This window comes from Dromaius novaehollandiae, chromosome 9 (genome assembly GCF_036370855.1).
Source record: "Dromaius novaehollandiae isolate bDroNov1 chromosome 9, bDroNov1.hap1, whole genome shotgun sequence".
Classification (NCBI taxonomy): Eukaryota; Metazoa; Chordata; class Aves; order Casuariiformes; family Dromaiidae; genus Dromaius; species Dromaius novaehollandiae.
This window is the reverse complement of record NC_088106.1, coordinates 11,942,361-11,969,107: the sequence shown is the minus strand read 5'-3', so window position 1 is coordinate 11,969,107 and position 26,747 is coordinate 11,942,361. Positions and strand designations below refer to the sequence as shown.

The following is a 26,747-nucleotide window of genomic DNA, read 5'->3' as shown; positions in this document are numbered from 1 at the left end:
TTGGGGGCAGCGAGGAACGGGCTGGCGGAAGGGGGCCGAAACCTGCTCACCGTGTCCTTTGCGGCCCTGCGGTGCGTGCCGGGGCCGGATACCCCGGCGCTGCTGCGCTCTGTGCTGGTGCTGGCCACCTGCGGCACAGGCTGGGGTCGTGCTGGTGTGCCCGGTGCTGGCACATGGTTGGTACCGGTGTGCCCAGTACCAGCGTGTGCTGGATATTGGTGCACGTGGTGCTGGTGCCCCCGGAGCCAGTGGGTGGGGGTACACACCAACACGGGTAGTGCTGGTGTGCGCTGGGTCCTGGTGTGCCTGGTGGCGGTGTGCGCTGGGTCCTGGTGTAGCCGGTGACGGTGTGGGTATCAGTGTGCCCAGTGCTGGTGCCCCGGCGCCGGTGGGGGGGGGGCTCGCTGCAGCGGGGTGGCCGTGTCCCGTGGGGGCGGGGCGGGACGGGGCGGGACGGGACGAGAGGGGAGGGGAGGGGAGGAGAAGGGAGGCGGGCGCGCTCCCGCTGCCGCGGCGCCCCGCGCCATCCGCCCCCCGGTGGGGCCGGGCACCGGGGCGGCCGGCGGCGAGGCCCCGCCCCCGCCTTCCCCGCCACCAGGTGGTCCCGCCCCTGCGGCCGGGGCGGCGCTCGCAGCCTCGCTCCGGCCGGTGGCGGGCACCGAGCGCGACCCCCTCCCGCACCGCGCTGCACCGCGCCCGCCCGCCCGCGGTATGAGCGCCGCCGCCGCCGCCGGGGAAGCGGCAGGGGAGGGCCGCGGGGCCGCCGCCGCCCCCGGCGGGTCGCCCCCCCGGCCCCGCTCCCGCGGCGGGCCGCGCTCGGCGGCCGGCAGCCCGGTGCCCAGCCCCGGCTCCCCCGCGCCCGACGAGGTGGGTGAGCGCCGCGGCCCGGCCGCGGGGCCGCCACTGCCCCGGGCGGGGTGGGGGGGGGTGTAGCGTGTGTGAGCGTGAGCGTGCCCGGGGGCGGGGGCCGCGTGGTGGGGGCGGCTGCGGGGGGCGCATGCGGGGAGGGGGGGAGGGGGCTGCTCAGGGTGAGGGTGTGCGGGGGGGCTGCCCGGGGGGCTCGTGTGTGTGCGGGGGGCCGCGGGGTGGCGCCGGGTGCGTGCGGCGCCGGAGGCCGGGTGCGTTTCCGGGGGTGCGGGGTGGTGCCGGGTGCGTGTGCCCCCGGCGCGGGGAGCCCCTGGGGCAGTGCCGGGGCGGTTGTGTGGTAGTGCCCGGGGTGTGTGTGTGTGTGTGCGCGCCCAGGGTGGGGGGTTGTGTGGCGCTGCCTGGTGTGGGTGTGTGTCCCGGGGGGGGTTGCCTGGCACTGCCTGGTGTGTGTGCTCCGGGGTGCGGGGGTTCTCTGGTACTGCCTGGTGTGTGTCTGCCCTGGGGGGGGGAGGGAGGTTGCCTGGCACTGCCGCGTGTGTGTGTGTCCGGGGGGGGGGGGGGAGTTGTGAGGCAGTGTGTGTGAGTCCCGAGGTGGTGGTGGGGGGGGGGGGTTGTGTGGTACTGCCTGGTGTGTGTGTGTGTGTGTGTGTGTGTCTACCCCGCGGGGGGGGGGGGGTTGTGAGGCACTGCCGTGTGTGTGTCCTGGGGGGGGAGTTGTGAGGCTGTGTGTGTGTGTGTGTTCCGGGGTGGGGGGGGGGGGTTGTGAGGCACTGCCTGGGGTGTGTGTGTGTGTCCCGGAGAGGTTGTGCGGCTGTGCCGGGGTGTGTGTGTGTGTGTGTGTGTCCCGGGGGGGTTGTGTGGCCGTGCCTGGGGTGTGTGTGTCCCCGGGGGGGGGCCGCCCGTGCGGCAGTTGTGTGGAGGTGCCGGAGGAGGCGCACGGCTGTGCCGGGGGGGGCGGCGGGGGGCTGCGGCCCCTCCCGGGGCGGCCGGCCCGGGCAGGACCGGGAGCGCGGGCGCCATCTTGGGAGCGATCAGGTGGCCGGGCCGGGACCCCCGCGCCGCCGGCCGGGGGGGCTCCGCGGTGGCGTGTGCCGGCATGGTGGGGGTGCTGGAGGGTGTTTCTCGTGGCGGGGGGTGTTGTGCGCGGTGGGGGTGTTGTGCGCGGTGGGGGTGCGCGGCGCGGGGTAGGGGGATGCGGGGGTGGTGGTTCGTGGGATGGGGGCGCACACTGTGTGGTGGGGGGTGTTTTGGGGTGTGTGCTTGTGCGCGTGGGGCAGTCGGCCTGCGGGTGCCCCGGCTGTGGGTCACTGCAGCAGGTTGTGATGGGGGGGTGTTGCGGGGGGTTGTGTGCCCCGGTGCTGGGTGTGGGGCTCGGCGGGGCACGTTGCGGGTGAGCTTGTAGGGGGTTCCCGGGTTTGGGGGCTCAGCAGCGGGGTGGGGGGTGTTAGTCTCTCCCGGCTGGTTGGGGGGCCCTGGGGAGCGACCCGAAGCGAAGGGGGCTGCTCCCCTGGGGTGGGGGTTTCCCGGCTCTCGGATGGGGCCCGTCGCCCCGAGGGTGCCGCCCCGCGAGCGAGAACGGCTCCCTGGAGCCTTCAGCAGCCGCATGTGGTGCGAGGGCCCGTCCCCCCCTCGTGTCCAGGCCGGGGGTGGAGGGCCCTGCCCCAGGCTGCAGCCGGGAGGCCGTGCGGCTGAAATCCCTTTGCAAAGGAGCCTCCTGCGGTCTGCGCGGAGCCCCTACCTATGCCTTGCCTTCCCTATTTTTGGCCAATTCAGTAGTTAACTGTAGCAGTTCCTCCCCCTCCCCTGTTTAAAGCGCGGAGGAAGAGGCCCCGAGCAGCACTGCTCTCCCTTAGCGCTGCGGTTTCGCTGTGAGCCTCCTGCTCCACTCCCCTTTTGGGATGTCCCTGTTGTGGTGGGCCTGGGTGGGCTCCCTTCCCCGCTGGTGCATGCTGCTCGCTGGGGACCCTGCTGCAGAGGGACTGAGCCCCAGCAGCGTCTGTGAGGTGCTAGCCGGCTGCTTTTTGGCAGCCGTGCTGGAGATAGGGTGGTGGGATTGGCTAGACTGGGCCCTAGAGGGATCTGCTCTTTGCTGTTGCCCTGAATACCTGTTGCCAGCTGGGGTGGGCTGGTGCTTTTCCACCCTTTGTCGTGGGGAGACAGTCACACAGGGCTCGCTCTGTAACAGGCTCCTGCCGTTTCCCTGGGAGGGAATCCTTCCCGGTGGATCCCGACTCCGGCTGCTGTTACTCTGCTGTAAGAGCCGGAGAGCATTCAGCAAGGGTGGGTCCCTGGAGTTTAATCTCCAAGACTTTGTCCCCAGCTATGCTGAACTCTTCTGGTTAATTCCTTGAGTAGCAGGGGAATCTTGAAGTGCTCGATGCAGTCCCAGCTGCAATTGCTTTATTCCTGTGGCACTGAGTCAACAGGCTGTGCGGCTGGGGGTAGATGTCCCCCGGCATCAGGGACTCTTGTGGCTTAGAAACCACAGAGTACAGCGTGAGTCTGCCTTTATTGGGTGTCCCCTGTGATAAGTGAGTTTTAGAGGAAAGGGCTGTCGCTATCGAGCTAGATCATATATGTGGGAAGGATGGATGTTCGGATGACCTGAGAATCAAGTGCTTGTTGTATAATTACCTGGTAATCTAGGGCTGTGCGCTGGGGTTGGTTGTGATACCTTATTTGGCTCAGGTGGAGCTATCTGGAGAGTTTAATCAAAAAGTCTCATTTATTGCAGCCATTGCAGAAACGACAGAGAACTGTGGAGGATTTCAACCAGTTCTGCACCTTCGTTTTGGCCTATGCGGGCTACATCCCGTACCCTGAGGAGGTAAGCAAGCTTATGGGGTGTTCCTTTGCAAAAGGAGTCACTCCTCGGGTTCCTTGCCATGTGCAGACTCGGGTTCTTAGCTCTTCTTTTACTGGAGGTCAGGGACATTGTCTGTCCCTGGCCCCTTCCTCTTTACCCTTGAATGTCAATACTGTGGTCTCTGGTGCTAGTTCTGCGTCTTTGCCTTCTGCAGAATGAACCCTGGACCCACGGAGGCAGCATGAGTCCCCAGAACAGCACGGGCAGCACTCAGGACAGTGATAGCTGGGCCTCATCCCACTCCTCTGATTGTCACATCCTGCCAGATGACAGGAGGAGCAGGAACACCATGGCCAAGGGGGCTGTGGACAACAGCCTGTTCATGAACTGTCCTGCCTTCCCCACCAGCTTCTATGATGTCAGGCCCCAGCAAACGAAACGGAAGAAACCGCCAGCGAAGAAACTAATTTTGGAGCAGGAGACAGAGAAGAGGGTGCCGCTGAGCACTGGGAAAGGCTTTGGGGTCAACCAGGATCGGGCGAAGGAGTTGGTTGCACAGGGGGGACAGGTGCCTCCTCTTAAAGAGCAGTTCTTGGAGCCTTCTATCAGCCCAGCTGGGGACCCCCAACCCAACTCCCTCCTGGAGGAGCTGATGAAAGAGGAGAAGGACTGGATGCCTGGAGCACAGGGGACCGAGAAGCCAGCAGGAGACAATCCTCAGCTAAAAGAGCACGAACCATGCCCCGAAGGGAGGAAAAGCCCTAGTTCTTGTAGTACCCTGGACCAAAGCGAAGGGGAAGATGCAAGCAGAGCAAGCTCTCAGCTTAGCGGTGAGTGTGTGAGGGGGTATGTCTAGGCAGTAGGGAGGGCCCTGCTGCGCTGTGGTCAATGTCAAATATTGTCCCCTCTCAGCTGGAGCTACCCATGCTCCCCAGCTGCAGGGAGAGCTTGTAGATAGTCCTAGCCTCTTACAGTGAGGAGCTTTAGGAAATACATTGGGGACCTGGGAGAACTGGAGAGGAAGGGCCAGGGAGCTGGTCAGCCCTTTGGGAGGAACTTTGTAGAATGAACGGTACGGACTTGAAACATGGCTCAAAGTGGGGTGTAGGGGCACCTTGCTCTTCTGGTCTTTATTTGTTTGTTTGTTTATTCCCTTTGCAACTTCAGCTGTCGAATTCTCATCCACTCCCAACACCAAAGCAGAAGGTAAGTGGGGAATTCTTCTGTTTAACCCTGGTGGAACTGGCTAAGGCTTGTTCAGAGATGGTGCTGAGCCCTTGGAGGCTTTGCACCCATGGGACTAGCCTGGCCCCAGTCCTGGGAGTGGCTGGTAAGATGGTTTCTGACTGGTATTTGTCTCTCCCTGAACAGATGATGATGCCTGGGATCTGATCACCTGCTTCTGCCTGAAGCCCTTCGCAGGGAGGCCTATGATTGAATGTAACGAATGTGCTACCTGGATCCACCTCTCATGTGCCAAGATCCGCAAATCCAACGTGCCTGAGGTTTTCATCTGCCAGCGATGTCGCGATGCCAAGCAGGAGATTCGCCGCTCGAACCGAGCTCGGACGGTGCCCCGCAAGCGCTTCTGTGACTGAAGCTCTTCCAGAGAAGGGAGGTTGGGGGTCCTCTTTTTAAGCCGAAGACTGTAGCCCAGTTTGGCTAGACAATCAATGCACAGTGATGGTAGAGGGAGGGACGGCCCACTGTCCTGGACTGCCCCCCTTGTGCTTCCAGCTCCTGGAAGCTGCCACATGCTTCCTCCCTGGGGATTGTGTTGACCATGGAGCTTGGTTACCCCAGAGGTGCGGCGGGGGGAAAGGAGGGTGGTCCAGCCATGCACTAGGTCACTCAGAAACATCTCTGTCCTTGCACAAACCCGGCTCAGTGCCTTTCCCCCTGGGCAGCCAAGGAGAACCTAGCCCAAATAGTTTCCCTGTGGTGTGGTGAAAGCTTATACTTATCCCGAGATGTGACTCCCTTTCCTCCTTTTTCCTCACCATTTTCCTTTCTTTGCCTTGGACTTTCAGGTGGGCTGTGATGGTGAAGCCCCAATGACACAATTTCTCTTCCAGCAAGTAGGCAGAGCCCAGGCAAGCTTCCTTCATGTAGCACTCCGCTTTCTAGAGCGGGAGGGGAAGGAATTGGTCCTGCTAACACCTGGACTAGACTGGGCTGCTCTGCATTGGCTGTATTGGCGGAGCTGGCTGATCAGCCTTGTAGGATGCACAGGGCAGACGTTGTCCCGTGGTGTTCCTGGTTTTGGTTGCTGCATCTGAGGCCTCAGGATAGTTCTGTTGGGTCAGGAACAGAGTGCAGCAAAAGCATCCAGTAGTAGACAGAGGTCAGTTGATCCTCATCAGTCGCCCCCATCTCTGACTGAGCTCCAGGGTGCTGCAGCTTGTGTATGTACCAACTGAGAGCAACTGTAAATAAGTTGTGAAACAACCTTTTAGACTATTACAAAGGCAGTTCTTGCTAACAAGTCCTTTCTGGTTTAGATTTTCCAGTTGCACTGAAGTCTCCTGTGTGAAAGGGATGTGGGATTTGTGGTAGGAGACCTGAAGAGTTATCCTCAAAGCTGGCCGTGGTAGGGGCTTGGGAGCCCTTCGGAAGGAGAGAACAGGAAATTATTCTGGTTAGTTTTCCATGTTTTCCACTTCCAGATTAAAACAATTGAATCTTGTTACCCTGTGGCTGTGTCCTGTGTGCAGGACTGTCTGGTGAAGCGCCTGCTTCAACACCAGCTGGATGCTGAGACTTGAGCTCAGAGAGAGCCAGGTACAGGCAGGGCCTTGTTTCCAAGCTCTCCCTTCCTTGCAGAGCGTTGTTTTTCTCCTGGGTATTAGGGTGAAAGCTGATGTCTCATCAAGAGTGGGCCTTGAGCCCCTTCTGCTATGCAATTGCTGCTCCGAAGATATGGGACATGCCCTCGCCAGGCCCCCTTTTAGGTTTCAAAGTGGAAGGCTTTTCCCCGTTGCCTTCCTTCCTCTGTGAGCAGTGTGTGTGTGATCTCCCGGGGCCCCGTGTGCACTAACTGTTGGATCCCACCTCATGCCTCCTCACAACCCCTCCAAAGAGCCTGGCCCACGTGCCTTCTGCACTTTCTGCGGGGGACACAGACCCCGCTCCTGTCCTGGTGACACTTGGCTCAACCCTTGGTTCTCTGCTGTTCAGAGCAGGGCAAAGGACAGCCTGGATTTGCCAATCTCATTACTATTTTTCTAAACTGGGTTCTTTCCTACTTGCACATCTGGTTACTGTGGGACCACAGCTGGGGGAGGGTGTGAGGCAGCTGCCTGTTGCTCAGCAACCCCCAGGCTGGTTCCTGTGCCTCTCTCCTCCTGTGGAAAGCCTGGGCCCCAAAAGTGCTTTATGTTTTTATAGTTACTTTGTATTGATATGTGAAATAGCAAATTCTGGTCCTTGCCCTGTGGAGTGTGGCTGGAGTCATATGTATATAATAAAGTACTTTTGCCATAACTTTGGTGTAGTTCTGTGGCCTCATCTGTAACCTTCCTCTGGGCCTTCAAAGCATTTCCTGGGCTCCATTGCTTCTGCTGTGGCTGCCCACTCGGGGGCCCACGGCTGGGGCTCGGGGGTGGGGTATGGGCTTGGTGAGGGCAGCAGGGATGGACAGGCAAGAGGACTCACATCTGTGAGCTGTGCTGGGATGTCAGCTCCTGGGAGATGGGCAGGAGGGAGGGAGATGAGCAGGAAAATAAGGGTCAGTTTTGAAGGACTGAGGGGGGTGGGTGTTGGCAACAGGACCCAGGGGGAACAGTGTTCTGCAAAGCAGACACCACTTACACACCAGGTTGGACTGGGAGCTGGACATTATCAAGTGGTTTCTTTTACCAAACCATTTAAAGGCCTCCTTTCCCTACCCCAGTGCATTTCTGGGTGTGAACCCTGTATTTGAGTGGCACCACCGAGCCCTGCTCTTCCCTCCAGGTAAGCACGGCTCCCTTCCAGTGACAGAGAATGACTGATCCAAAGAATTTTTTTTTTTATTTAACAGAGCAGAACATGTTAGTAACCGCATAGTAGCTGCCTCCTTTCCCTGCTGCAGAGAATAGGAAGGCTTTACAGGAGTGTCTTCTGGAGGTCCATGGTAATGGAGTCAGCTTCTTGGGCACTGTCTTCCCAAATCTGCAGCCAGGCCTCACAGAGCTGCCATTTCAGAGCAAGTCCCCCTGCTTCATGAATGCCATGGGCTGAACCCAAAAAAACAGTAGGTCTGAAGGCAGGGAGGGGGCAAATGCCCTTGCTATGAGTGTTAAGGCACATAGTGGTTTAGCTCAAAAGCCATTTTTTCCTGGGCTCTGAGAAGTCTTCCTTTGCCCTGTCTCCACTGTGGAGTGAAATTATGATTTAGTCCTGACAGCAGTCTACATTTTTTTCTTAGTCATCCAGTTTTCTCCACAAAATAAGTAGTATTCCAGCATAGAGACATCACTGTCTTTCCCTGGAGGTCCAGATGCACGCTAGCTTTTATCAGGCAGTGAAATAGGTTCAAACTGGAGATGCAATTGGGAGCACAGTGCAGGAAAGCGCCGGGGTTGAGAGCTGGCCTGGCTCCAAGGCCATTTTTCTTCAGCAGGGCAGAAAGAAGTCACTATTTGTAGGGACCCTTATTGAACAAGGGCCTTGCTAATGCCACTTCTTCAGTGCAGATGCAGTTGTGCTGGGGCTGAGTCAGAGAATTGTCTAGGAACAGCAGAAAATTTGGGCATCATTTCTGTTCTGGGGGCCAAAGCTGAGATTGTGTGGCAAATCCAAGAGAGCATCCTGGGGAGCAAGGAAGGGTCTATTCTTCCTTGGCCCAGGCAGAGCTGCTTGCCTTCGCTTCCAGGTGGGGAATCACCGCCTCAGCGTAAAACTTCTCCAGCTTGGGCACTGTCTGCCCCCAGAACTCAGGATCAAAATCTACAGGCGCCACGGCTGTCTCCCTGTTGGTGTGCACCACAAAGTCTGCGCTCTGGAAGCCGGCGGCCGCGAGCTGGCACTGTACCTGGGTGTAGTAGGCATGATCCCTCTTCAGCGAGTAGGAGTCTCCATCCACCTTCAGGCAGAAATCTCTGTCTTTGCAGGCCTCTCTCACCGTCTTGTTCCTGTGCTTGTAGGGACACTTGACCTCCAGCAGCCCCAGGGACTTCCCTGTATCTGCCTCTTTGATGACACCATCCGGGCTGGCTGCAAGCCACTCTTTCCCTCTGTGAATGAAGAGGCCACAGTCTTCCACCTTCACGGGCCTGCCCATCTTCTGGGATTTGAGCTGCTCGTAGGCCTGCACAGCCACCTTCTCGTTGCGGACGCCCCACGACATGGCTGGCGTCTGCACCCCGGGGCCAGAGCTCACCACCGCTTTAAGGTACGACTGAGGCACCTCATCCGTCTTCCCATTGGCGAATTTGCTGTTGGCAATCTTGGGGGCAACCGAGGCCGTGATACGGTTCTTCCGCCACTCGTACCACGTGGGATTGCTCCGCTGGCCCCGGGTCTCCCTCTCCACTTGCTGGATGTCCTGACTCTTGAGAGGAGGCAGAAAATTCCCTGAGGCTCCATTCAGGTGAGAGCCAGGTGGTTTCCTTGGGGAACATGGGTCAGATCTGGCCTGAGCTGTGGCCCCTCTGGCTTCAGGTTGCTTCTTCTGGGTTGCAGAGGAGCTCTGGGTGGATGCTCTGCCCTGGTCCCTGGTATCTCCTTGGGCACCACGGGACGCTGCTGGTCTTGGCTGAGATGAGTTTGGCTTTGCCTCTGGCCGCCGGCTCAGGCCGGCAGCCTCAGCAGCCGGAGCACTCTTAGATCGGCTGCCCGCAGCCGTCGCCTTGGCCCTGGCAGCCGAGGCAGAAGGCGGCGGCGCTGCGGGAACGGCTTTGGAGGCGGCAGCAGCCGGCCGAGGGGACGACGTGCTGGCGGCTTCTTTCCTGGGTCTCCCCATCGCTGAGCGTCAGGGCCTCTCGCACTGCAGGTATGAAAGAAAATCGGATTCGCGTCCCCCAGACCCAGGCGTCCCTGTCTCCGGCCTCACAGCCCATCCTCCCCATGTCCCCCACAGGCACGGGCTGCCTGGGCGTCTCTCCCACCACGCCAGCCCCATGGCGGCACGGACAGGCCCCTCGGCCCTCCAGCTGTGCTGGCCCAGCGGGGCAGGCAGCCCCCCCTCCCCCCGGGTGAAAGGCAGGTAGCGGTGACCCGGGTGAAAGGGCCACCACAGCGAGGAGACAAGCCGGGCCCATCCGGGCCGGGGGACGTGGGGCGCTCAGGAGCAGCTGCCGCGGCACCGGGAGCCGCCTGCACCCGGAAGCCCCGCGGGGAAGTGCCCGGAGGGCGGCGAGGGCCCGGGCGCGGCTCCGGCCGGACAGGGCCCAGCGGCCCCGCGGCAGCAGCGCGGCGGACAAGCCCGGGCAGGGCCGCGGCGCCCCGCCGGGGCGGGCACCCGCCCGCCGGCCCGGCGCCCCCCGGCCCCGGCCCCAAGGTGCGCGGTGCCGGCGTCACTGCGGGGCCGGGGCCGGGGCCGCTCTCACCGCTCCGCCGTCGCCGCCGCTCCCGGAAGCGCGCCGCTCCCGGAAGCGCGCCGCCCCACGTGCTCGGGCCCGCGGAGGGGCGGGGCCAAAGCCCGCCGGGGGGCGGGGCCTCGCGGGCGGGGGCGGGGCTGAGGCCAGGGCGTGGGGCTGGGGCCCAGGGCTGGCGGACAAGGTGCGGGGCTGTGGACCCGGGGGCAGCATGGGGGCCAGGGTGTGGGGCGGGGGGCAGGGTGCGGGGCTGGGGGTCAGAATGTGGGGCAGGGGGCAGGGCTGGGAGCTGGGTCCAAGGGCAGGTTGTGGGGCTGGGAGCAAGGTGTGGGGCTGGGGGGCAGGACAGGGGGCAAGGTGTGGGGCTGGGTGTGGGGCTGGGGGCAGGATATGGGGCTGGGAGCAAGGCGTGGGGCTGGGGACAGGATGTTGGGCTGGGGGGCAGGGTGTGGGGCAGGGCGTGGGGCTGGGAGCAAGGCGTGAGGCCGGGGGCAGGGTGTGGGGCTGGCGGACAAGATGTGGGGCTGTGGACCCGGGAGCAGGATGGGGGCCTGGGGGCCAGGATGTGGGTCAGGATGTGGGGCTGGAGGCAGGGTGCAGGGCTGGGAGCTGTGTCCAAGGACAGGTTGTGGGGCTGGGAGCAAGGCGTGGGGCTGGGGACCAGGGCAGGGAGCAGGGTGTGGGGCTGGGGGGCAGGACAGGGAGCAAGGTGTGGGGCGGGGGGCAGGGTGTGGGGCAGGGTGTGGGGCCGGGGCAGGGTGCCGCCGGGGTCCCGCCGCCCCCCGCGGCGCTGCCGGGCTCTCCCCGCTAGAGGGAAGCAGCCGCTCGGCCAAGCCCCGCGCCGGCCCGGGGGGTCGGGGGGGCCCCGCTGCCCTCCCAGCGCGGCGCCGGAGCTTGGGGGGGGCCCCGCCGGGCCCCGCGTTTCCCGGCCCCCCGGGCGGGCTGGCGGGGCAGCGCCGCGGGAGAGCCCCACAGCCTCCCGCCTGCCCGGTTTGGGGGAAATCCCCCCTTTTGGGGCCAGCTGGGGTCACGGCGCTGCCGTTTTGTGGCTTCGGGAAGGAAATGCTGCCTGGGCCCCTCTTGGAGAGGCGCTTCCAGGCCCCCCCCGTCCATCCATCCGTCCGTGCGTGCGTGCGAGCATCTTCCCTGGGCGAGACCGAGCTGCACTTGACCTGGACCAGAAATAACATGGGCGTTTCCCTGCTCCTCGGGCGCTGCGGACCCTCAGCACCTCCTTCGAGCCGCTATTAACGCAAAGCAGCGGATGGTTTAATAGGGGGTTAATAGCGGGGTTGGGGGGGGGTCAGTCCCCAGGCCGTGGCCCTGCCTTGGCTTTGCTCGACCCCCCCGGGAGCGCAGGCGGCTCCGTGGCGCCGACCCAAGACTCCCATTAGGCAGCTTCGCTCAGCGCCTGCCCGGCCTCGCAAGTGTGTCCGCGGGCAAACCGCAGCGGCCGGGGGCGGCGGGGCGTGGGGGGGCTGGCGCCTGGCCCGCGCCCTATAAAGCGCAGTGGCGGCGGCGCGGCCCTGCCTGCAGCGTGAGCGGAGCTCAGCCCCAGATCTGCCAGTCTGTGCGGCGCTGCGTGGGAGCGGCCGTGCCCGAGCGAGGCCCGAGCGTGCCAGGCTGCCGCGGGGGTCCCCCGCCTTCGCCGAGGTCTCCCGAGCGCGCCCGGCCCAGGTGGGCTCTGCGTTACGGGTTTTGCCCCAGTTCTCCCCCTCTGCCCCACACCCCTTCGGGGCTGGGATTTCACCCTGGTGCATGGAGCCTGGTGCAGGTGGAGGTGGCACGTCCCAGAGGCTCCCGGATTTGGGCATGGATGCTTGGCTTGGCTGGCACACGATGCCTGCCCCACGCTCTCGTGGCACTCCAGGGGCAGCTGAGACCTTTCCTAGCTGAGCAGGTTATGACACTTGTGGGGTGTCAACACGGGGCTGGGAGCAGCCGGCCGAGGGGGACTGGTGCTTTGCCCCATGCCTTGCTTGGCGCCCGTTTGCTGGGGCCAAGGGCGCCGCGGGGGTCTGTGCCCCGCCGCCCGCCAGTGCCCTGCCGCTCCGGGGGGGCTCGCTGTGCCCCGGGGCCCCCGGTGCCGCTGGCGAGGATGTCCCCAGGGCCGCGGCGCCGGGAGTGTGTCTCTTTAACGAGGCTGGGCTTGGAGCAGCTCCGGCTTCTGGCACAGGGTAGCGAGGGATGAGGGATGGAGCGGCGGCGCTGAAGGAGCCGGCGCCAGGCAGCAGCCTGCAGCAGGGAGAGGCAGCAGCGCTCGCCCCCGGGTGCCGCAGAGCCCGAGCCGGGGCGCAGCAAAGCCCCCGGCCGGGGAGGAGGGCTCCCCGCCGCTGCCGAGCCTCTGCCGTCCTCCGCCTCCGGGTAAGGGCCACCGCCGCGGGGAGGGAGACCGGGCCCGGTGGGCGGCCGCACCGCCTCGGGTCGCCCAGCCGCTGGCGGGCAGCGCTGCATCGTGGCTGGACGCGCGGGGAGGCAGCGGGGCCACGGAGGTGCCCGAACTGCCGCCCGGGTGAGCGAGCGGCTGCGCCGCAGCCACATGCAGCGATGGCCAGAGCGAGCCCCGGGCACGGGCACCGGGCTGCAGGGCACAGCGGGAGCGGCGGCAGGACCCCGCTGTGGTCTGCCTGCAGGGCCGGGCACGCTTTCCAGGGGTCTGTACCGGGGGGGACTGAAGGCAGTAACTCCAGCTTTTTGGCACGGGGCTGAGGTTCTGCACGGGTTTAAAGGGGAGGGAGGCGTAAGCAGCAGCGCGGAGGGAGGCCGGCGGCATCGCTCGGGCAGGGCGCCGGTGAGTTTTGCTCCTCGCTGCCAGGCTGCCCCTGGATGCCGCGGGGGGGCCGTGGGGGGCGCGAGGCTGCGCTGCGGGGGCCAGGCTCGGACCGGGGGTCTCAGACCGGGCACCGGGCACTGCTTTCTGTTTAGACTTTGACAGCAGCTAAAGTAGCAGAGAAGCCTTGAGGATAGCGCTGGAGGCTGGAAACGGGGGCAATGATGTGCCCAGCGCAGCCCCTTCGCCTACAGCCTTTGGGGAAACCTTCTCTGCCCTGCGCCTGCATTTTCCACACACCCGGGCCAGCCTTGCCCCTTTCCCGCGACCGCACAGCTCATCACCACTTTCAGGGCGGCGTGGGAAAGTTTGGCAACTCCACACGCAGCTAGCGGTAGCCCTGTGGGCCCCGGCGCGGCACGCGCCAAGGGGGTTTGGCAGCAGCCTGCCTTGAGTGAGCCCCCCTGCTCGCAGGGGAAGGTGAAACGTTAAAGCATCCTGATCTAGAGAAACCTCCTTTGCGCCTTAGCCAAAGAGGGTTGTCAAGCCCGGTGGTGTCTGGGCTCGGGAGCGCCCTACATCGCCCATGAAACAAGCCCTTGATGCCCACCGCGGCAGGCAGCGGGTGGGGAGGGAGGAGGAGGAGGGGGCGAAGGCACCGGTGGCCGAGCCCCCGAGGACAGTTTGCCGCCCGGGGGATGAGGGTGAAGCGGACGGGGTGAGGAGTTGCGCGTCTGGTTTTATTCATTGCCGCGGGGCTTAGAGCAGCCTGCGCGAAGCGCGGCAGGGCCAGATGGGCCCTGTTTGCTCTGCTAGTGTAAATGTAAAGAGAAGTGATAAAGAGCAGCCGGGGCAGCTCCTCACTAAGTCCCCGGTAAACAACTGATCGGTGTCCTGGGCAATGGGCGGTCTGCAAATAGCAGGCGGGTTGCTGAGCATCCAGCCTGGTGCCCTGGGAGCAAACGGAAGGGCTTTGGGGCAAAATCCATCCTTAACAGCTCGGCACAGCAGCGCTGGGGGAGCCTCGGTGCCGGGAGCCAGTTTGGGCTCGCCAGACGCCGCGTGCAGGGTAGGACCCGGCTGACGACGCTCCCGGCAGGTCTGGAGGCGGCGGCACAGCCGGCGTGGGCTGCGCGGGGCCCTGTGGGTTTGCGTGCTGGGAGATGAGTTTGGGGGGGCTCAGCTCTGCGCGTGGGGACCAAGCACCGGAGGGGGCTGGGGGCGGTGGGGTGGTGGCTGGGGCTGGGCGCTGCCCCCAGGGGTTTCGCCCTCCTCCGCTTCGAAGGATGCTCTGGGCAGAGGCACCTTTGAGCGGCAGCCCGAGGGCGCCTGGAGGCTCGCATTACCTACGCTCACCCGAGCTGTTCCTGCAGCGAAGGCCGCCAGGGCGAGGGGAAAGCAGATGGCTCGCTTGCTCCTGGCCTTGTCCTTGCTGAAGTGCCGGCACACGGTGTGACAGGGGTCTCGCTGCCCTCCTCCCGCACCCGGGGGTGGCAGGAAAGGCGGCGCGTAGGCGCAGGCACGCGTCCCGGGGCAGGGGGACCCAAGCAATCTATCCATGGCTAAGCTTGACCCAAACGTTTTACAAGACTCTGTGATGGCAGGGGATGGGGGGATGTTAGCGAGAACTCCCAGCTCTGAGCAATAATTTGGTGTGCTTCTCCCAGGTGCTTTTCCCAAGGGAAAGAAGAGGTTAGTGGGCGAAGGAGCGGATCAGTGCCTTGGCTTGAAGCATCCCAACCACATCGCTCCCCAGGGCTGGTGCCGAGGGGCTGCGCACCGGCATCTCCCGGCGCGGGGTCCTTTGCCCAGCAGCAGAGAGCATCCTCCCAGGAGTCTCCCCACTGGCACAGCTCCTCCGCTTCGTGTTGACCTTGCTGTTAATTATTAAGCCCCCAGCAAACACTGTGCTCTGTTCTGTCCTAGCTACACCGCGCCTTTCTTCCCCCTGCTGCTTTTTTTGTTGTTTTTCTTTTCTTTTTTTTTTTTTTTAGCATACTGCCCTGGTAAGCCCCGTGGGTGGATGGGGAGGGAGCAGCGGATGCTCCTCTGCTGCGGGAGATGGTTTGGGGTGGCCAAGAGGAGGCCGCCCGTTGACACCCGTTGCCGGCCACGCGCGGGAGTCCCTGCCGCTCCATCAGGAGCCGGGAGCCACACGCGGCTGCGGCTGCCCATGGGGCAAGTCCTCTCTTAACCGAGGCAGGGGGAGCTCCCTGGGGCTCCGCAGTGGCCGAGGATCATCCCCAGACCTGGTCTCTGGGGGCGGGAGGGGGGATTTAGCTCAATGTGTTTTGCGGATGCTGCAGGGCCAGAGCGGCGTCCCCGCGCCTCCCATCGTGCCCCCGAAGCAGCGGCTCGCCGGTGCGGACAGCCTCCCGGCGGAGCCCAGTGCCCGCTCTGCCCGCGGCCGCGCCATGCCGGGGCTGTACGCGCTCGCCACCTGGGCCGCCCTGCCCCTCACGAGCTCCAGCGTGAGCGCCTGCGCCAACGGCTACTCGCTGGGCACCACCGCCCGGCTCGTCTACACCAACCCCCACGAGGAGCCCGTCGAAGGTAAGGGGGGCTCGCGGGCACGGGGCTTCCCGAAATGCCCTGGTGCCGGACAGCGGTGCCGTGAATGCCTGGTGGAGCCCGGCTGCGGGCTGGCGTCCCCACACCAGTGTCTGCCTCAGGCTCTCTCCCGCCCCGCAGGCGTCTTCATCTACCCGCTGGAGGAGTCGGAGGTGGTGGCGGCCTTCGAGGCGGTGGCGGGCAGCAGGCGGGTGACGTTCCGGATGCAGAGCCGGCGGCAGGCGCAGGCGTGCTGCCTGCAGCGCGGCTCCGGCCCCGGCCCCGGGCGGCCCCGGTGCTGCGCTGGTGGTAAGCGTGGCGTGGCCGTCAGCACAGTGGTGATACGCTGTGCCCACGCACTGCCATTGAGACTAGCAGTTGTCCTCATCCCCATCCCCATCTTCATCTCCGTCTCCATCCCCGTCCCCATCCCATCCCCATCCCCATCCCATCCCCATCCTCATCCCCATCCCCCATCCCGTCCTCATCCCCATCTCTGTCCCCGTCCTCATCCCCATCCCCATCCCCTCCTCATCCCCATCCCCTCCCCATCCCCTCCTCATCCTCATCCCCTCCCCATCCCCATCCCCATCTCCGTCCCCATCCCCTCCTCATCCTCATCCCCTCCCCATCCCCATCCCCATCTCCGTCCCCATCCCCATCGCCATCTCCGACGGGTCACCGCCGCCGTTCCTCCCTCGCAGGCCACCTGGTGCTGGACGAGGCCGCGGAGCGCTGCACCTTCGCCATCGGCACGGGCGCCCTGGGCCCCGCGGAGAGCCTGGCCGTGACCGTCAGCACCGCGCGGGAGCTGGCGACGCTGCCTGGCGGGGCGCTGCGCCTCGTCTTCCCCGCCGTGCTGACGCCCCGCGTCGCCGCCGCTGCCACCGCCGCTGCGCGCGGGCCAGCAGGCCTGTGCGACGACAGGTTGGCCCTATGGTGATTTTCATGGCTTCCTGAGTCTCTGCCGGGGCGGGGGGCGCGGGGTGGCCCTGGCGCGGCCTCACCCCCCCTCTCCCTGCAGCCCCACCAGCTGCTTCGGGGGCCCCAGCGCACGGAGCGAGCCGGCGGCCGGCGTGCCCCCCCCGGATGCCGACGTCCTCCGGGGCCAGCCCTGCAACCCCTTTCCCTACGAGTTCGCCTTTGAGCTGCTGGTGAAGGGCCCCTGCTTGCTGGCGGGTAGGACGGGGAAGGGGCGGGGTGCGTTTGGGCCAAGCTGCCTGAAATGCAATTTTTCAACTCTGAAGTAGGGGCGATGAGCGGGGGGCGGCGGGGGCGTGGTTCGGTTTCTGGCCAGAACGAGCCCTCCTTCCCCAGCGCAGCCGAACAGCCTGGGGCGGGTGGGCTGAGACCCCTCAAACTCATGTCATGTGTGGCGGGGCCCTAGCTGCGGGCAGCAGCCCCGTCTCCTTCGCTTGGAGAAGCGACCGCAAAGGCCATCAGAGGGGGAGGCCGGCGAGCGGGGCCAGCCGTGATTAACCCCCCTGGGGTGGTGGGCGGGTGGGCGGCGGCCGAGCGGGGCGGCGTGGGTGCGAGGGAGCCGCGGCCGCTGTGCCGGCAGGCCTGGAGAGCCCGTCGCACGCGCTGCGGGCCGACGCCGACCCCTGGGCCAGCTCTGCCTCCACCGTCTGCGTCACTCTGGCGGAGCAGCACCACTACGACAGGGACGTGGAGATCATCCTCTACCCATGCGGTAAGCGCACGCCAGGCGCCCGCCCGCGGCATGAGCGGTGGCAGAAAATGGACCGGGGCAGAAAATGCACCAGGGAAAAATGCACCGGGGTAGAAAATGCACCAGGGTAGAAAATGCACTGGGGAAAAAAAATGCACGAGGGCGAAATGCACTGGGGAAAAAAAATGCACCGGGGGGAAAAAAATGCACTGGGGGGGAAAAATGCACCAGGGGCAGAAAATGCACCAGAGGCAAAAATGCACCAGGGCAGAAATCAGCATGTTTCGGGGCACTTGGGAATGACCCAAAAAGCACCCGGGGGTCTTTGTGCTCCGTGCACCGCATTCACCCCCCACGGTGCCATGTGGCCGCCTCGACCACCCCCTCCACCTGCAGAGCCCCATCGCCCCCACCTCGTGATGGAGGAGGGCACCATGACGTACCAGGAGTACGAGGCGCACATCCGGAGCCGCCGGGATTACGCCCGGATAGCCAGCAAGGACAGCAGCGGCGAGAGACAGGCGAGAGACGGGGGCCGGGGCGGGGGCCGGGGCTGGGGTGCGGGGTGGCGGGTGCGAGCGATGGCCTGGCCACCCCGCTCGCAGGCGGCGTTTGTGCAGAAGCGCTTCCACAAGGACATCTTCCCCAACCCCGTGCTGATGCTGAACTTCTGCCCCGCCGCCGAGGCCGCGCCGGGCGACCTGCAGAGCGTCACCCGCGAGCTCCTCTTCCTCGTGGACCGTGGCAGCGCCATGAGCGGCCCCGACCTCGACAGGGTCAAGGTGAGGCAGGGCGGGGGGTGCCACGGGTGCCCCCCCGGCCGCCGGCACCTCCACGCTGCCCCCTCCCCGTGCAGGACGCCTTGCTGGTGGCTGTGAAGAGCCTCCCGCCGGGGACCCTGCTCAACATCGCTGGCTTCGGCGCCGACGTCAAGCCGCTCTTCCCGGCCAGCCGGCTCTGCGGCAATGTGAGTGCGTCCCCCGGACCAGCCTCCCCCCAAATCCCCCGCCTGTTTTCGCCGCCGCCTCACGGCTCCTGGCCGCGCTGGGCGCTTGGGGACTGCAGCGAGGCCGCCTCTCCGTGCGGGCAGGACACGCTGCGGCGGGCCTGCGAGCACCTCGGCGGGTTGCGGGCCGACCCCGGCAGCAGCGACCTGCTGGCGGCCGTGAGCTGGGCGCTGGCGCAGCCCCTGCACCCCGGCTACCCCCGGCAGCTCTTCCTCCTCACCGCCACCGCCGGTGACGCGGGCCGCGTCCTGCCGCTGGTGCGCCGGCAGGCCAGCACGCTCCGGTAGGGTGCCGTGCGGGCCGCGGGATGCTCCCAGGCCGGCCCCATCGGTCCCCCCCCGCCGCGAGCATACCCCCCCCGGGACTTCGCTTGCCTGCGTAGCGAGCGCGGTCCCACCAAGGACCCGCTTCTCAGCGCCTCGTGCTCTCCCGCAGGTGCTTCAGCTTCGGCCTGGGCCCGCGGGCCTGCCGGCGGCTGCTGGCCAGCATGGCCGAGGTGAGCCGGGGCCGCGCCGAGTTCCTTGGCCCAGCGGAGAGGCTGCAGCCCAAGGTAGGGCCCGGCGCGGCCGCGGGGCACGGGGGCGGGTGGCCGGGCACTGACAGTGGCTCCTCTGCCCGCCCCAGCTCATCAAGGCGCTGAAGAAGGCGATGGAGCCAGCCGTGAGCGACATCACCGTCGACTGGTACGTCCCCGACCGCCTGGAGGCCCTGCTCTCACCCACCGAGCTCGCGGCGCTCTACCCCGGCGACCGGCTCGTCAGCTACTGCGCCCTCTACGACGTGGCCCGCTTCCGCCAGCGGCGCCCGCCGGTGAGACCCGCCGCCGCGCCGCGGGGCCGTGGGGCTGGCCCCCCGCGCTGGCGCTGACGGGCTGCCTGCTCTCCACCAGGCCCGGGGCCGGGCTCGCCGCAGCTCGGCGGTGCCCTCGCAGGAGGAGGCGCTCAGCCCGGAGCCCTCCCGAGCCACCGCCGAGTCCCGCGAGGTCTCCGCGGAGGTCTCCGCCGGCGGCACAGAGGAGTCAGAGAGGAGTGAGTGGGGCTGGGGGCAGTGGTGGGACGGGGCGGGACCCCCCTGCCCGCCGGGCTGGGGTGACGGCTGCCGCGCTTGCCGGGCAGGTGCGGAGCCCCTTTCGGGGGGGGACATCTGGAAGCGGATCTACCAAGCGTCATACATCCAGGAGCAGTACGTGCTGACGCACTGCTCGGTCAGCACCGAGCGCAGCGGGGGGCTGCTCTCCCGCAGCTCCACCAGCAGCGAGTCCACGGGCTCCCGCGACGTGGCCCCCGACGGCGTCTCGCCAGCCCCCGCCTCCAGCGGCACCTCCCAGCAGGGCCAGAAGAGCGTGTCCCTCTGCGAGTCCTCCGCCAAGTCGGCCCCGCTGCCTCAGGCACCGGCCGGCGGCAAGGTGAGGCCATGCACAGCCGGGCCCGCGGGGCATTGCCCTGCGCTGGGCGGCTGCGGCGTGCTCTGTCCTTGCTAACTGGACCGAGCCCCCTGCACGCACAAAAATCACTGAAAACGGTCCCGCCTCGCTGTCAGACCGGCTCGACCCCGCAGGTGACGGCGGCCCTGAGCACCGAGGAGCTGGCGAGGCGCAAGAAGGCGCAGGCGCGTGCTGCCCTGGCCGGCCGCAGCTTCTCCTCGCCGCACGGCGAGCTGGATGCACACCGCCTCTGCCGGGCTCTGGAGAAGGTGTCGCAGAAGAGGAACCAGTCGCTGGAGGGGAAGCTGGATGAGCTGGGCCCCAGGACGCAGCGGCTGCAGAGGAGCGTGGGGGATTCGAGTGAGTGGTGGTGCCCTGCGGGCGCATCCCTGCTGGGGGGGGGAGGGAGCCGGGCTCGGTGCCACCATCTCGCTGATGCCGCACCTTGCCGTGGCTCAGACAACCTCCTCTCGCCGACCCACCTGGACTGGGACATGCTGGTGGAGCCCTCCTACCTCTTCAGCGCGTCCCCGGCGTCGGAGGCGAGGGAACCCAGCTCGGGCGATGGCAGCCTGCCCCTGCGCTGCCAAGTGGTGATCCACGCGCTGCGAGCGGGCAAGCCTGTGTCCTGGGAAGTCACGGCCTCACTGGAAGCCCTGCTCCGGCCCCGGGACAGCACGGGCAAGGAGGAGCCGCCGCTGCGGGCCAGCAAGGCTTGGGACAACCCGCTGCACCGCTTGGCGGCCCGCTCCGTCGTCCGGGACCACGAGAATGCGGCGCAGCGGGAAGCCGAGCTGGAGCAGGGTGGGTGCCAGTGCGGGCACGCTGCCCTGCCCCCCCCCCCCGCCCCCCCCCGGCTCCACTGCCTCTGACGCTTTCTTCCTGGCAGGTTTCGCCCGCCGCTTTCGCCTCAAGGCCATGCAAACCAGCAAAGCCTGCAACGTGCCTTCCCTCTACACCTGCGCGGTGCCCGTGGACGGCGCCACGCGGGCAGCACTGCCCGCCGCCCTGGAGGTGTGCAGCACAGGTATGGCCGTGGCACAGAGACAGGGACGGGCGGCCACAGCGTCTTGCCCACGCGCCTCGGGCTCCCTCAGCCCGGGAGGCAGTGTGCCGGAGCGGGGAGGCGTTGAGGGGCCCGAGCACGGCCCGGGGCTGAGATGGAGTGTGCTTCCTTGCAGCCGGCTCTGCCAGCCACCAGCGAGCCGCCCCGGAGGGGGGCTGGCGCCACAGGAGCTACTCGGTGGGTTTGGGCCGGCAGCAGGACGCGGAGGAGCAGGAGGAGGAGGCGCTCGTCGCCGCAGGTACCAATCGGGCCCCGTGTGGGGCGTACGCTCCCCCTCGGCCTCCCTGGGGGGACCCTGGGCACTGCCAGCTCGGTCCCTGCCTAGGGCAGCATCGAGCTGTGGCTGTCTGGCCCGAAGCCTGCGGTCGCAGGGCACCGGGCCCTGGGAAGGGGCAGCAACCTTTGCCCCATGCTGGGGCTGGTAGCAGCTCTGCGCCGTGCAGATCGGGCCGTGCGGGTGCCGGGAGCCCCAGTGCCCTCAGTGCTTCGTTCTGCTGCAGAGCGAGACGAGATCCCTGCGTCCCTGGCCAGCGCGTCCTCTGTGACCTCCGGCTGGGAAAAGCAGAACAGCCCTAATGGTACATCGGCCGGGGGGGGGGGGGCGGGGGCGAGGGCTGGATGCTGGGGGCGATGGGATACGTGCCTTTGGCCCCAGTGGTGCCCCGTGTCACTGGTGGGTGCCCGGCCGCCAAAGATGGAGCATTGTCTACGCCTATGGTCGCCTCCCTGGACAGGGCATGGGGTGGGCACTGGCCCATCCTTGCAAGCGCAGGGGGAGCACAACATGTGCCTTCAGGTGCAGCACAGCCCGCCACCGCTCACCTCTTTCCCCCTTTTAGGGTCTCCAACCAGCCCCTCCACCGCCTCCACGGGCTCCCAGAAATCCACGGAGAGCGTTGCTGGCTCCAGGTGAGGCCGCCCCGCTCCGGGCTCCAGGACCAAGGGGGGTTGCAGGAGGCCAAACAGAACAGACCGGGGGGGCAATGCCACTTCTGGCCACAGGCCAGCTGTCCCCTGCCAGCCCCCAGCGTAAGGGGGTTGGTGGTCCAGCCCCTGCCTTGCTGTAGCCCAGCCTGGCCAGGGTCCAGCTGCCTCGCTGGGAAAGCCAGGAGATGAATTGCTGGGTCCTGGAGCCAGCAGGGCTGGGCTGAGCAGGGCCGCTTCCCTCCTGCCCCCTTTAACGAGCCGGTTTCCCCGGGCAGGTTTAACCTGAGCAGACGCAAGGGGCCCAGCCTGGCACTGCGCCCACACTGCCTCAGCCCAGAAAGCGAGAGCACCAGCAATGATGCCAGCCATGATTACCTCCCACTGGTAAGGCCCCCTTCCTCGTCCCACACAGTGGTGGTGGGGGGGACGCACAGCAGGTACCTTCTCCCTTCATCACAGCCAAACTGCAGCCCAGCAGTCCATGGTGGGGCTGGGGGGTGCCGCCAGGCAAGATGGAGCAGCACTGGGCACTGCTGTAGCAGAGGCTGCAACGCCAGTGGGTGTCTGCTCAGCTGAGCCCTGCTGCACCCCAGCACAGCTCTGAACAAGAACATGGGCCCTCGCTGGCTCTTTTTTTGGGGGGGGTTGGGGGCAGCAGGATGATCCCTGTGCCCCAGAGATGCTCCTGCAGCCCCAGCACTGAGTACTAGGCTCCACATCCCTGCCTGGCCCCCGTGGCCACCCACACCCCACCACTGCAGGTGCAGCTGCAGCAAGCCCGGGGGCCGTTCCAGCTCACCGAGAGCTTCTCCGAAGTGGTGCAGATCCCCTTGGACCGCCTGCGCCGGGCCTCCCCCTATGCCTCCCACCGAGCCAGCCTCAGCCCTGTGTCCCCGGTGGCCAAGTGCAGCCCCGAGGCAGGGCCCATCGCGGGAGGCGAGGAGCCAGCTGGCGCCCCAGAGCCCGGCTCGCCCCAGTCCCACAGCACCTGCTCTGAGGTGCCCAGCATGGCCGTGTGGGCGCAGGCAGACAGCGGACATGGTTCCGAGTCCGACACCGGCGCCCACTCGGCTGCCCCCTCCGAGGCCAGCATGAACTGGCAGGACGCGGGGCCGGAAGACCTGGAAAGTGCCAGCTGGGCCACGGCCGTGGCCTTGGCATGGCTGGAGCACCGCTGCGCTGGCTTCTTTGAGGAGTGGGAACTGGTGGCAGCCAAGGCAGACGCGTGGCTGCAGGCCCAGCGGCTGCCCGAGGGGATGGACGTGGGCTGCCTCAAAGGGGCGGCCAGGCACTTGTTCCTGCTGCTGCGTCACTGGGATGAGAACATCAAGCTGAACATGCTGTGCTACAACCCCAACAACGTGTGATGGCTGGAGGACAGGGCCAATAAAGACATCTGGCTCCATGCTGCCTGCGCTCGTCTCTCTGTTGCGGGCAGGGAGCCATCTGCCCTGTTCTGACCATGTTGGGGTTCACCAGAGCCTTGGAGAGGGTCACGCCCTTCCCAGCCACCTCTCCTGAGCGGGAACAGAAAAGGGACTAGGAAAAGCCCTGCTGGAGGGACCAGGCTGCAGGGAGGAGCCCTGGGTTGCATCAAGGCGGTTCAGACCTTAAGACAAGTGGTTTTGCAGATCCTCTGTCCTAACGTCAGCGCAGAGGCTGCTCCCCCTGCTCCCGGCAGGGCTTCCAAAGGCTGACAAGGCAGCTTCCAGGGCCCTGGCTGCTGCTGTGCCTCCCCAGGGACGGGGCACGCCTGAAGGGACAGCTGTCCTGGCACAGCCACGGCACGAGGACACTGCAGCCAGGGAAGGGCATGCACAGCCCCCTTTATTGGAGAAGTCCTGCCCATGGGGGCGTTACTGGGGTGTCCCCAAGCTGCCCCCTTCGAGCAGTTCTGGGGCTCGTGGCCCTTCTGGGAAGGCTGAGGGCAGCCTGGGAGCTGGGTGGAGAAAGATGAGGCAGAAGGGGCAGTCCGAGAGCCCAGTTCCCATCGTCCAGCCCATTGGGCTCTCAGTGCACCTTCTTGGAGAGCGGCACGGGCTTCCTGCCAGGCTGGGGGTTGTGCGGGACTGGCAGGGGGGCCGTGCCGTACCAGAGCTGGAGCAGGACGAGGCCATGGCAGATGTGCAGAGAGAGGGAGCTGCAGACCGTGGAGGGGTAGGTGTTCCAGCAGAGCTCGATCACACCCAGCAGCAGCACCCTGTAGCAGGAAAAGCTGGGGGTCAGCCTGGGAGAGACACAGCAGTCCCCCAAGCAGAGCCACGGCTCGCTGAGCCCCTCGTTCCCACACCCCGTGGCAGATGGGTGGCCCCAGCCCCTGCTGGCACGTACTTGGGCATGTGGGCGAGCTTGGCGGTAGGGGTGCACCAGAGCAGGTAGGGCAGCGTATGGAAGTACCACACGTAGAACTGGTAGTGCAGGGAGCGGCTGCAGCAGACACCCAGGAAGTTGGAGGAGAAGAGGACAAAGATGATCTGTGCGCAGGCGTTAAGGTGACAAACCCACCACGTTGGAGGTGTGAATCCCGTGACGACCCCCTCAGCCCTGCAGAACAGCTCCTTCCCTCCAGGTCAGGTTGCTTGGACAGCTCTGCCCACTCGGGTGCTGCTGAGCCCTGGATCAGGCCAGGTCTCCACAGTGTGGCAGGGCTGGGAGCTCAAGGATGCGGAGCCCAAGGTCTGCCCTGCCCTGCCCTGCCCTGCTTTCTCCCCACCCTGTCAAAGGATATTGTTGACGGACAAGGGATGGGATGGGTGTTTTCTTTCGGCAGGATCCTTTAGCAGAGCCAGGATGCTCTCTCTGGACCTGAGGGGGAAGCACAAATGTTGATCTCAGGTGCTGACGGTCTTTCCCACCCCAACTTTCCCCTGTCAGACATGACCGCCCCAAATTGGACAGTAATGTCCCCCAACTCCTGCCTGCAATCCCAAAGCTGCAGCGTCCTGGGGGCAGGAGGGCCCCTGGCCCATGTCCTGTGTCACGGGGGCTGATGGGGGGACCAGCAGCAGCAGGGAATCCTGGGTCTCACCTGTGCCACCGATGCAGGGCAAAGAGCCCCAGGCCAGCCAGGTGAGCCAGGAGCAGTGTGGTGTGGAAAGCGCGATGCTGGAAAACCTCTTCCGGGAGGAATCGCCAGTTCACCGTCCATTTGAACTGGAACTGGCGGCCCAGGTCGAAGGAGCGGGTGAGGTACCCCACGGGGTTCACCAGCAGGAAGGGCAGCCCCAGAAGCACCTGCGAGATACACAGCAGCTGCAGGCCAGGCCCCATCACCCCCGAGACCCTCGGCACTGCACGGAGGGACCGGGACAGGCAGCCAAAGACAGCAGCTTTCGGGATTAGCTTATTCAGCAACCCCCAGCTTGCTGTACTGCGCCAGTTCAGATGCTGGTGCCGCAGCACATCTGTGCAGGGATTTCTAGGCCCCAGGAGAGCTGGGCAGCAACCTCCAATGCTGCCAGGGTGGGTAGGGAGGTCCCCCCAGGCCATGTGCTACCAGGCAGCCGGGTATGCCGGCCACTGGGGTGCCAGCTGACCCCTGGAACTGCCGTGAGTCGGGACTGGGCAGGGACCCACCTGGAGCAGGGCACAGATGCAGAGCTTGGGGATGCAGCCCAGAAGACCGAAACGTTTGAGGAGGAGGAAGAGAAGTCCGGGCGCGAAGAGCAGGATGTTCATCTTCACTGACACAGCCAGGCTGAGCAGGAAGGAGCAGTAAGGCTGTGGCCTCCCAGAGGGGTGCCCGGACACCCCCAGTTCTGAGCACAGCCTCCTCCGCGAGCCTGAGCCCCCGCATGCGCCCCTCCACAGACAGCAGCCCCCATCCTGCCCCCAGCAGGGCACATGCTGCCTGATTGCACCGACCCCGCAGCTGCTGGGACAAGGGACCTCAACGAAACGCGCCGAGGGGCCAAACGGAGGAACAAACCCCCCTGGTTGCAGCGCAAACGTTGCGGGTTGGGCGAGCAACAATGCTGCATTCGTGAAGCCCCAGCCCAGGCAGATCCTCACCTGAAGATGAGGCAGCCCCAGGACCAGCGCTCCTCCAGGAAGAGGTTGACCGCGAGGAAGAGGATGGCCATAGCGACGGTGTCATTAAAGAGCCGCAGGACGAAGATGGAGTGGATGCGGTAGGAGGCGCAGCACATGAAGAAGAAAACATATGGGGGAACCTTGCAGGGGACAGAGAGACACGTGGGCAATCAGCAGCCTGTCCTGGAGCCACTCCGGCTGCCTGGGCCTCTCTGAACTTCCAGCTTAGACCCCCAACCCTGATCTCCCGCCCAGCCGGCCTCCCCAGGGCCTGGCCAGGGCTCAGCAGAACAGGCGAGGCCCGAGGCCACCAGCAAGGCCCCTCTGCCTAGCTCCATGCTACCTTGTTGGTTCGGCAGTAGATGCGGAAGACGAGGAGAAGGTTGAGGAGATAGAGGCCGGCAAAGAGGTACTGCGCCAGGCGGATGTCGGTGCCGCGGCCCGTGGCATAGTACAGGCCCAGGAAGATGTACACGAAGCCGGCAGGGTAGCTGCGGAGAGGTGGCAGTGAGAGGCAGGGCCCGTTGCCCTCCCGGGCGTCCCACGGGGAGCCCCCGGCGCCGGCGAGCTCGCCCGCCCCGCATACTCACACCAGCGGCCCCGTGTCGCCCTTCAGCTGGGTGTAGTCGAGGGTCCCGTTCGCAAAGCCCTCCACCTCGTCCATGTAGGCCTTCCAGTCGATCTCGGTGTCTGCGCGGGGGGCAGAGGGGTCAGCGGGCACCACGGGGAGGGCAGCTTGGCGCCGGGGCTGCCGGGCTGCAGACCCCGCTGCTCCGCCCCGCCATGCCCTCCTCGCCCTGCCCCGCGGCCGGCCGCCCCCCGCCCCACACCGGGGCCTCCCGGCGCCCAGCTGCCGGCCGGGGCCCCCCAGGCCCCGCCGCCCGGGCCCGGCACTCACAGGGCACCCTGCGGATGACCCAGAGGTTGACGCCGCCCTCGGCCAGGCAGAGGCAGGCGGCCACCAGCGGCGTGTAGCTGGGCTCCAGCAGCGCCGCCCGCCGCTCCCGCCAGGCCCGCCGCAGCGCCGCCGCCCCCCGCCCCGCCGCCATCGCCCCGCCGCCGCCGCGCCACGCGCCCCCGCGCCGCCGTTCCGCGCCTCTCCGTTCCGT

At 66.1% G+C, this 26,747-nt stretch overlaps 4 protein-coding genes across 9 annotated transcripts; 2 read left to right on the top strand and 2 right to left on the bottom strand.

Moving 5' to 3' along the window:
- Positions 1 to 845: 845 nt before the first annotated feature.
- LOC112980183 (PHD finger protein 13-like) lies at positions 846 to 7,156 on the top strand. Of its 3 annotated transcripts, none has more exons than XM_064516707.1 (5): positions 846 to 867; positions 3,602 to 3,694; positions 3,888 to 4,503; positions 4,841 to 4,879; positions 5,045 to 7,156. In XM_064516707.1, exons 3-5 carry the CDS (start codon positions 3,915 to 3,917, stop codon positions 5,269 to 5,271), a joined length of 855 nt encoding a protein of 284 aa, XP_064372777.1. In that variant the 5' UTR covers positions 846 to 867; positions 3,602 to 3,694; positions 3,888 to 3,914; the 3' UTR covers positions 5,272 to 7,156. The 3 variants fall into 3 exon arrangements, with proteins under 3 accessions (XP_064372777.1, XP_064372778.1, XP_064372776.1); XM_064516708.1 differs by lacking the exon at positions 846 to 867 and adding an exon at positions 1,760 to 1,902; XM_064516706.1 differs by lacking the exon at positions 846 to 867 and adding an exon at positions 1,853 to 1,966.
- A 502-nt stretch (positions 7,157 to 7,658) lies between these two features.
- Positions 7,659 to 26,718, bottom strand: LOC135329161 (uncharacterized). Its single transcript, XM_064516705.1, has 3 exons — positions 26,708 to 26,718; positions 10,204 to 10,231; positions 7,659 to 9,641 (listed from the first exon to the last, which is right to left on the bottom strand). The coding sequence occupies exon 3, from the start codon at positions 9,615 to 9,617 to the stop codon at positions 8,484 to 8,486; it is 1,134 nt and encodes a 377-aa protein (XP_064372775.1). The 5' UTR covers positions 9,618 to 9,641; positions 10,204 to 10,231; positions 26,708 to 26,718; the 3' UTR covers positions 7,659 to 8,483.
- VWA5B2 (von Willebrand factor A domain containing 5B2) lies at positions 10,345 to 23,011 on the top strand. Of its 4 annotated transcripts, XM_064516700.1 has the most exons (23): positions 10,345 to 10,375; positions 14,629 to 14,653; positions 15,268 to 15,514; positions 15,653 to 15,820; positions 16,216 to 16,450; positions 16,536 to 16,690; positions 17,073 to 17,204; positions 17,580 to 17,704; positions 17,789 to 17,965; positions 18,040 to 18,150; positions 18,274 to 18,473; positions 18,626 to 18,740; positions 18,815 to 19,000; positions 19,080 to 19,218; positions 19,306 to 19,595; positions 19,730 to 19,973; positions 20,073 to 20,417; positions 20,503 to 20,640; positions 20,795 to 20,917; positions 21,180 to 21,257; positions 21,519 to 21,588; positions 21,882 to 21,990; positions 22,368 to 23,011. In XM_064516700.1, the coding sequence occupies exons 3-23, from the start codon at positions 15,376 to 15,378 to the stop codon at positions 22,971 to 22,973; spliced, it is 3,885 nt and encodes a 1,294-aa protein (XP_064372770.1). In that variant the 5' UTR covers positions 10,345 to 10,375; positions 14,629 to 14,653; positions 15,268 to 15,375; the 3' UTR covers positions 22,974 to 23,011. The 4 variants fall into 4 exon arrangements, with proteins under 4 accessions (XP_064372770.1, XP_064372767.1, XP_064372768.1 ...); XM_064516697.1 differs by lacking the exon at positions 10,345 to 10,375 and adding an exon at positions 11,077 to 14,060 and having other exon boundaries at positions 14,629 to 15,514; XM_064516698.1 differs by lacking the exon at positions 10,345 to 10,375 and having other exon boundaries at positions 14,223 to 15,514; positions 16,216 to 16,438.
- Positions 23,407 to 26,701, bottom strand: ALG3 (ALG3 alpha-1,3- mannosyltransferase). Its single transcript, XM_064516704.1, has 9 exons — positions 26,537 to 26,701; positions 26,229 to 26,328; positions 25,982 to 26,129; positions 25,618 to 25,778; positions 25,183 to 25,303; positions 24,635 to 24,840; positions 24,335 to 24,411; positions 23,938 to 24,082; positions 23,407 to 23,806 (listed from the first exon to the last, which is right to left on the bottom strand). Exons 1-9 carry the CDS (start codon positions 26,685 to 26,687, stop codon positions 23,617 to 23,619), a joined length of 1,299 nt encoding a protein of 432 aa, XP_064372774.1. The 5' UTR covers positions 26,688 to 26,701; the 3' UTR covers positions 23,407 to 23,616.
- Positions 26,719 to 26,747: the final 29 nt, after the last annotated feature.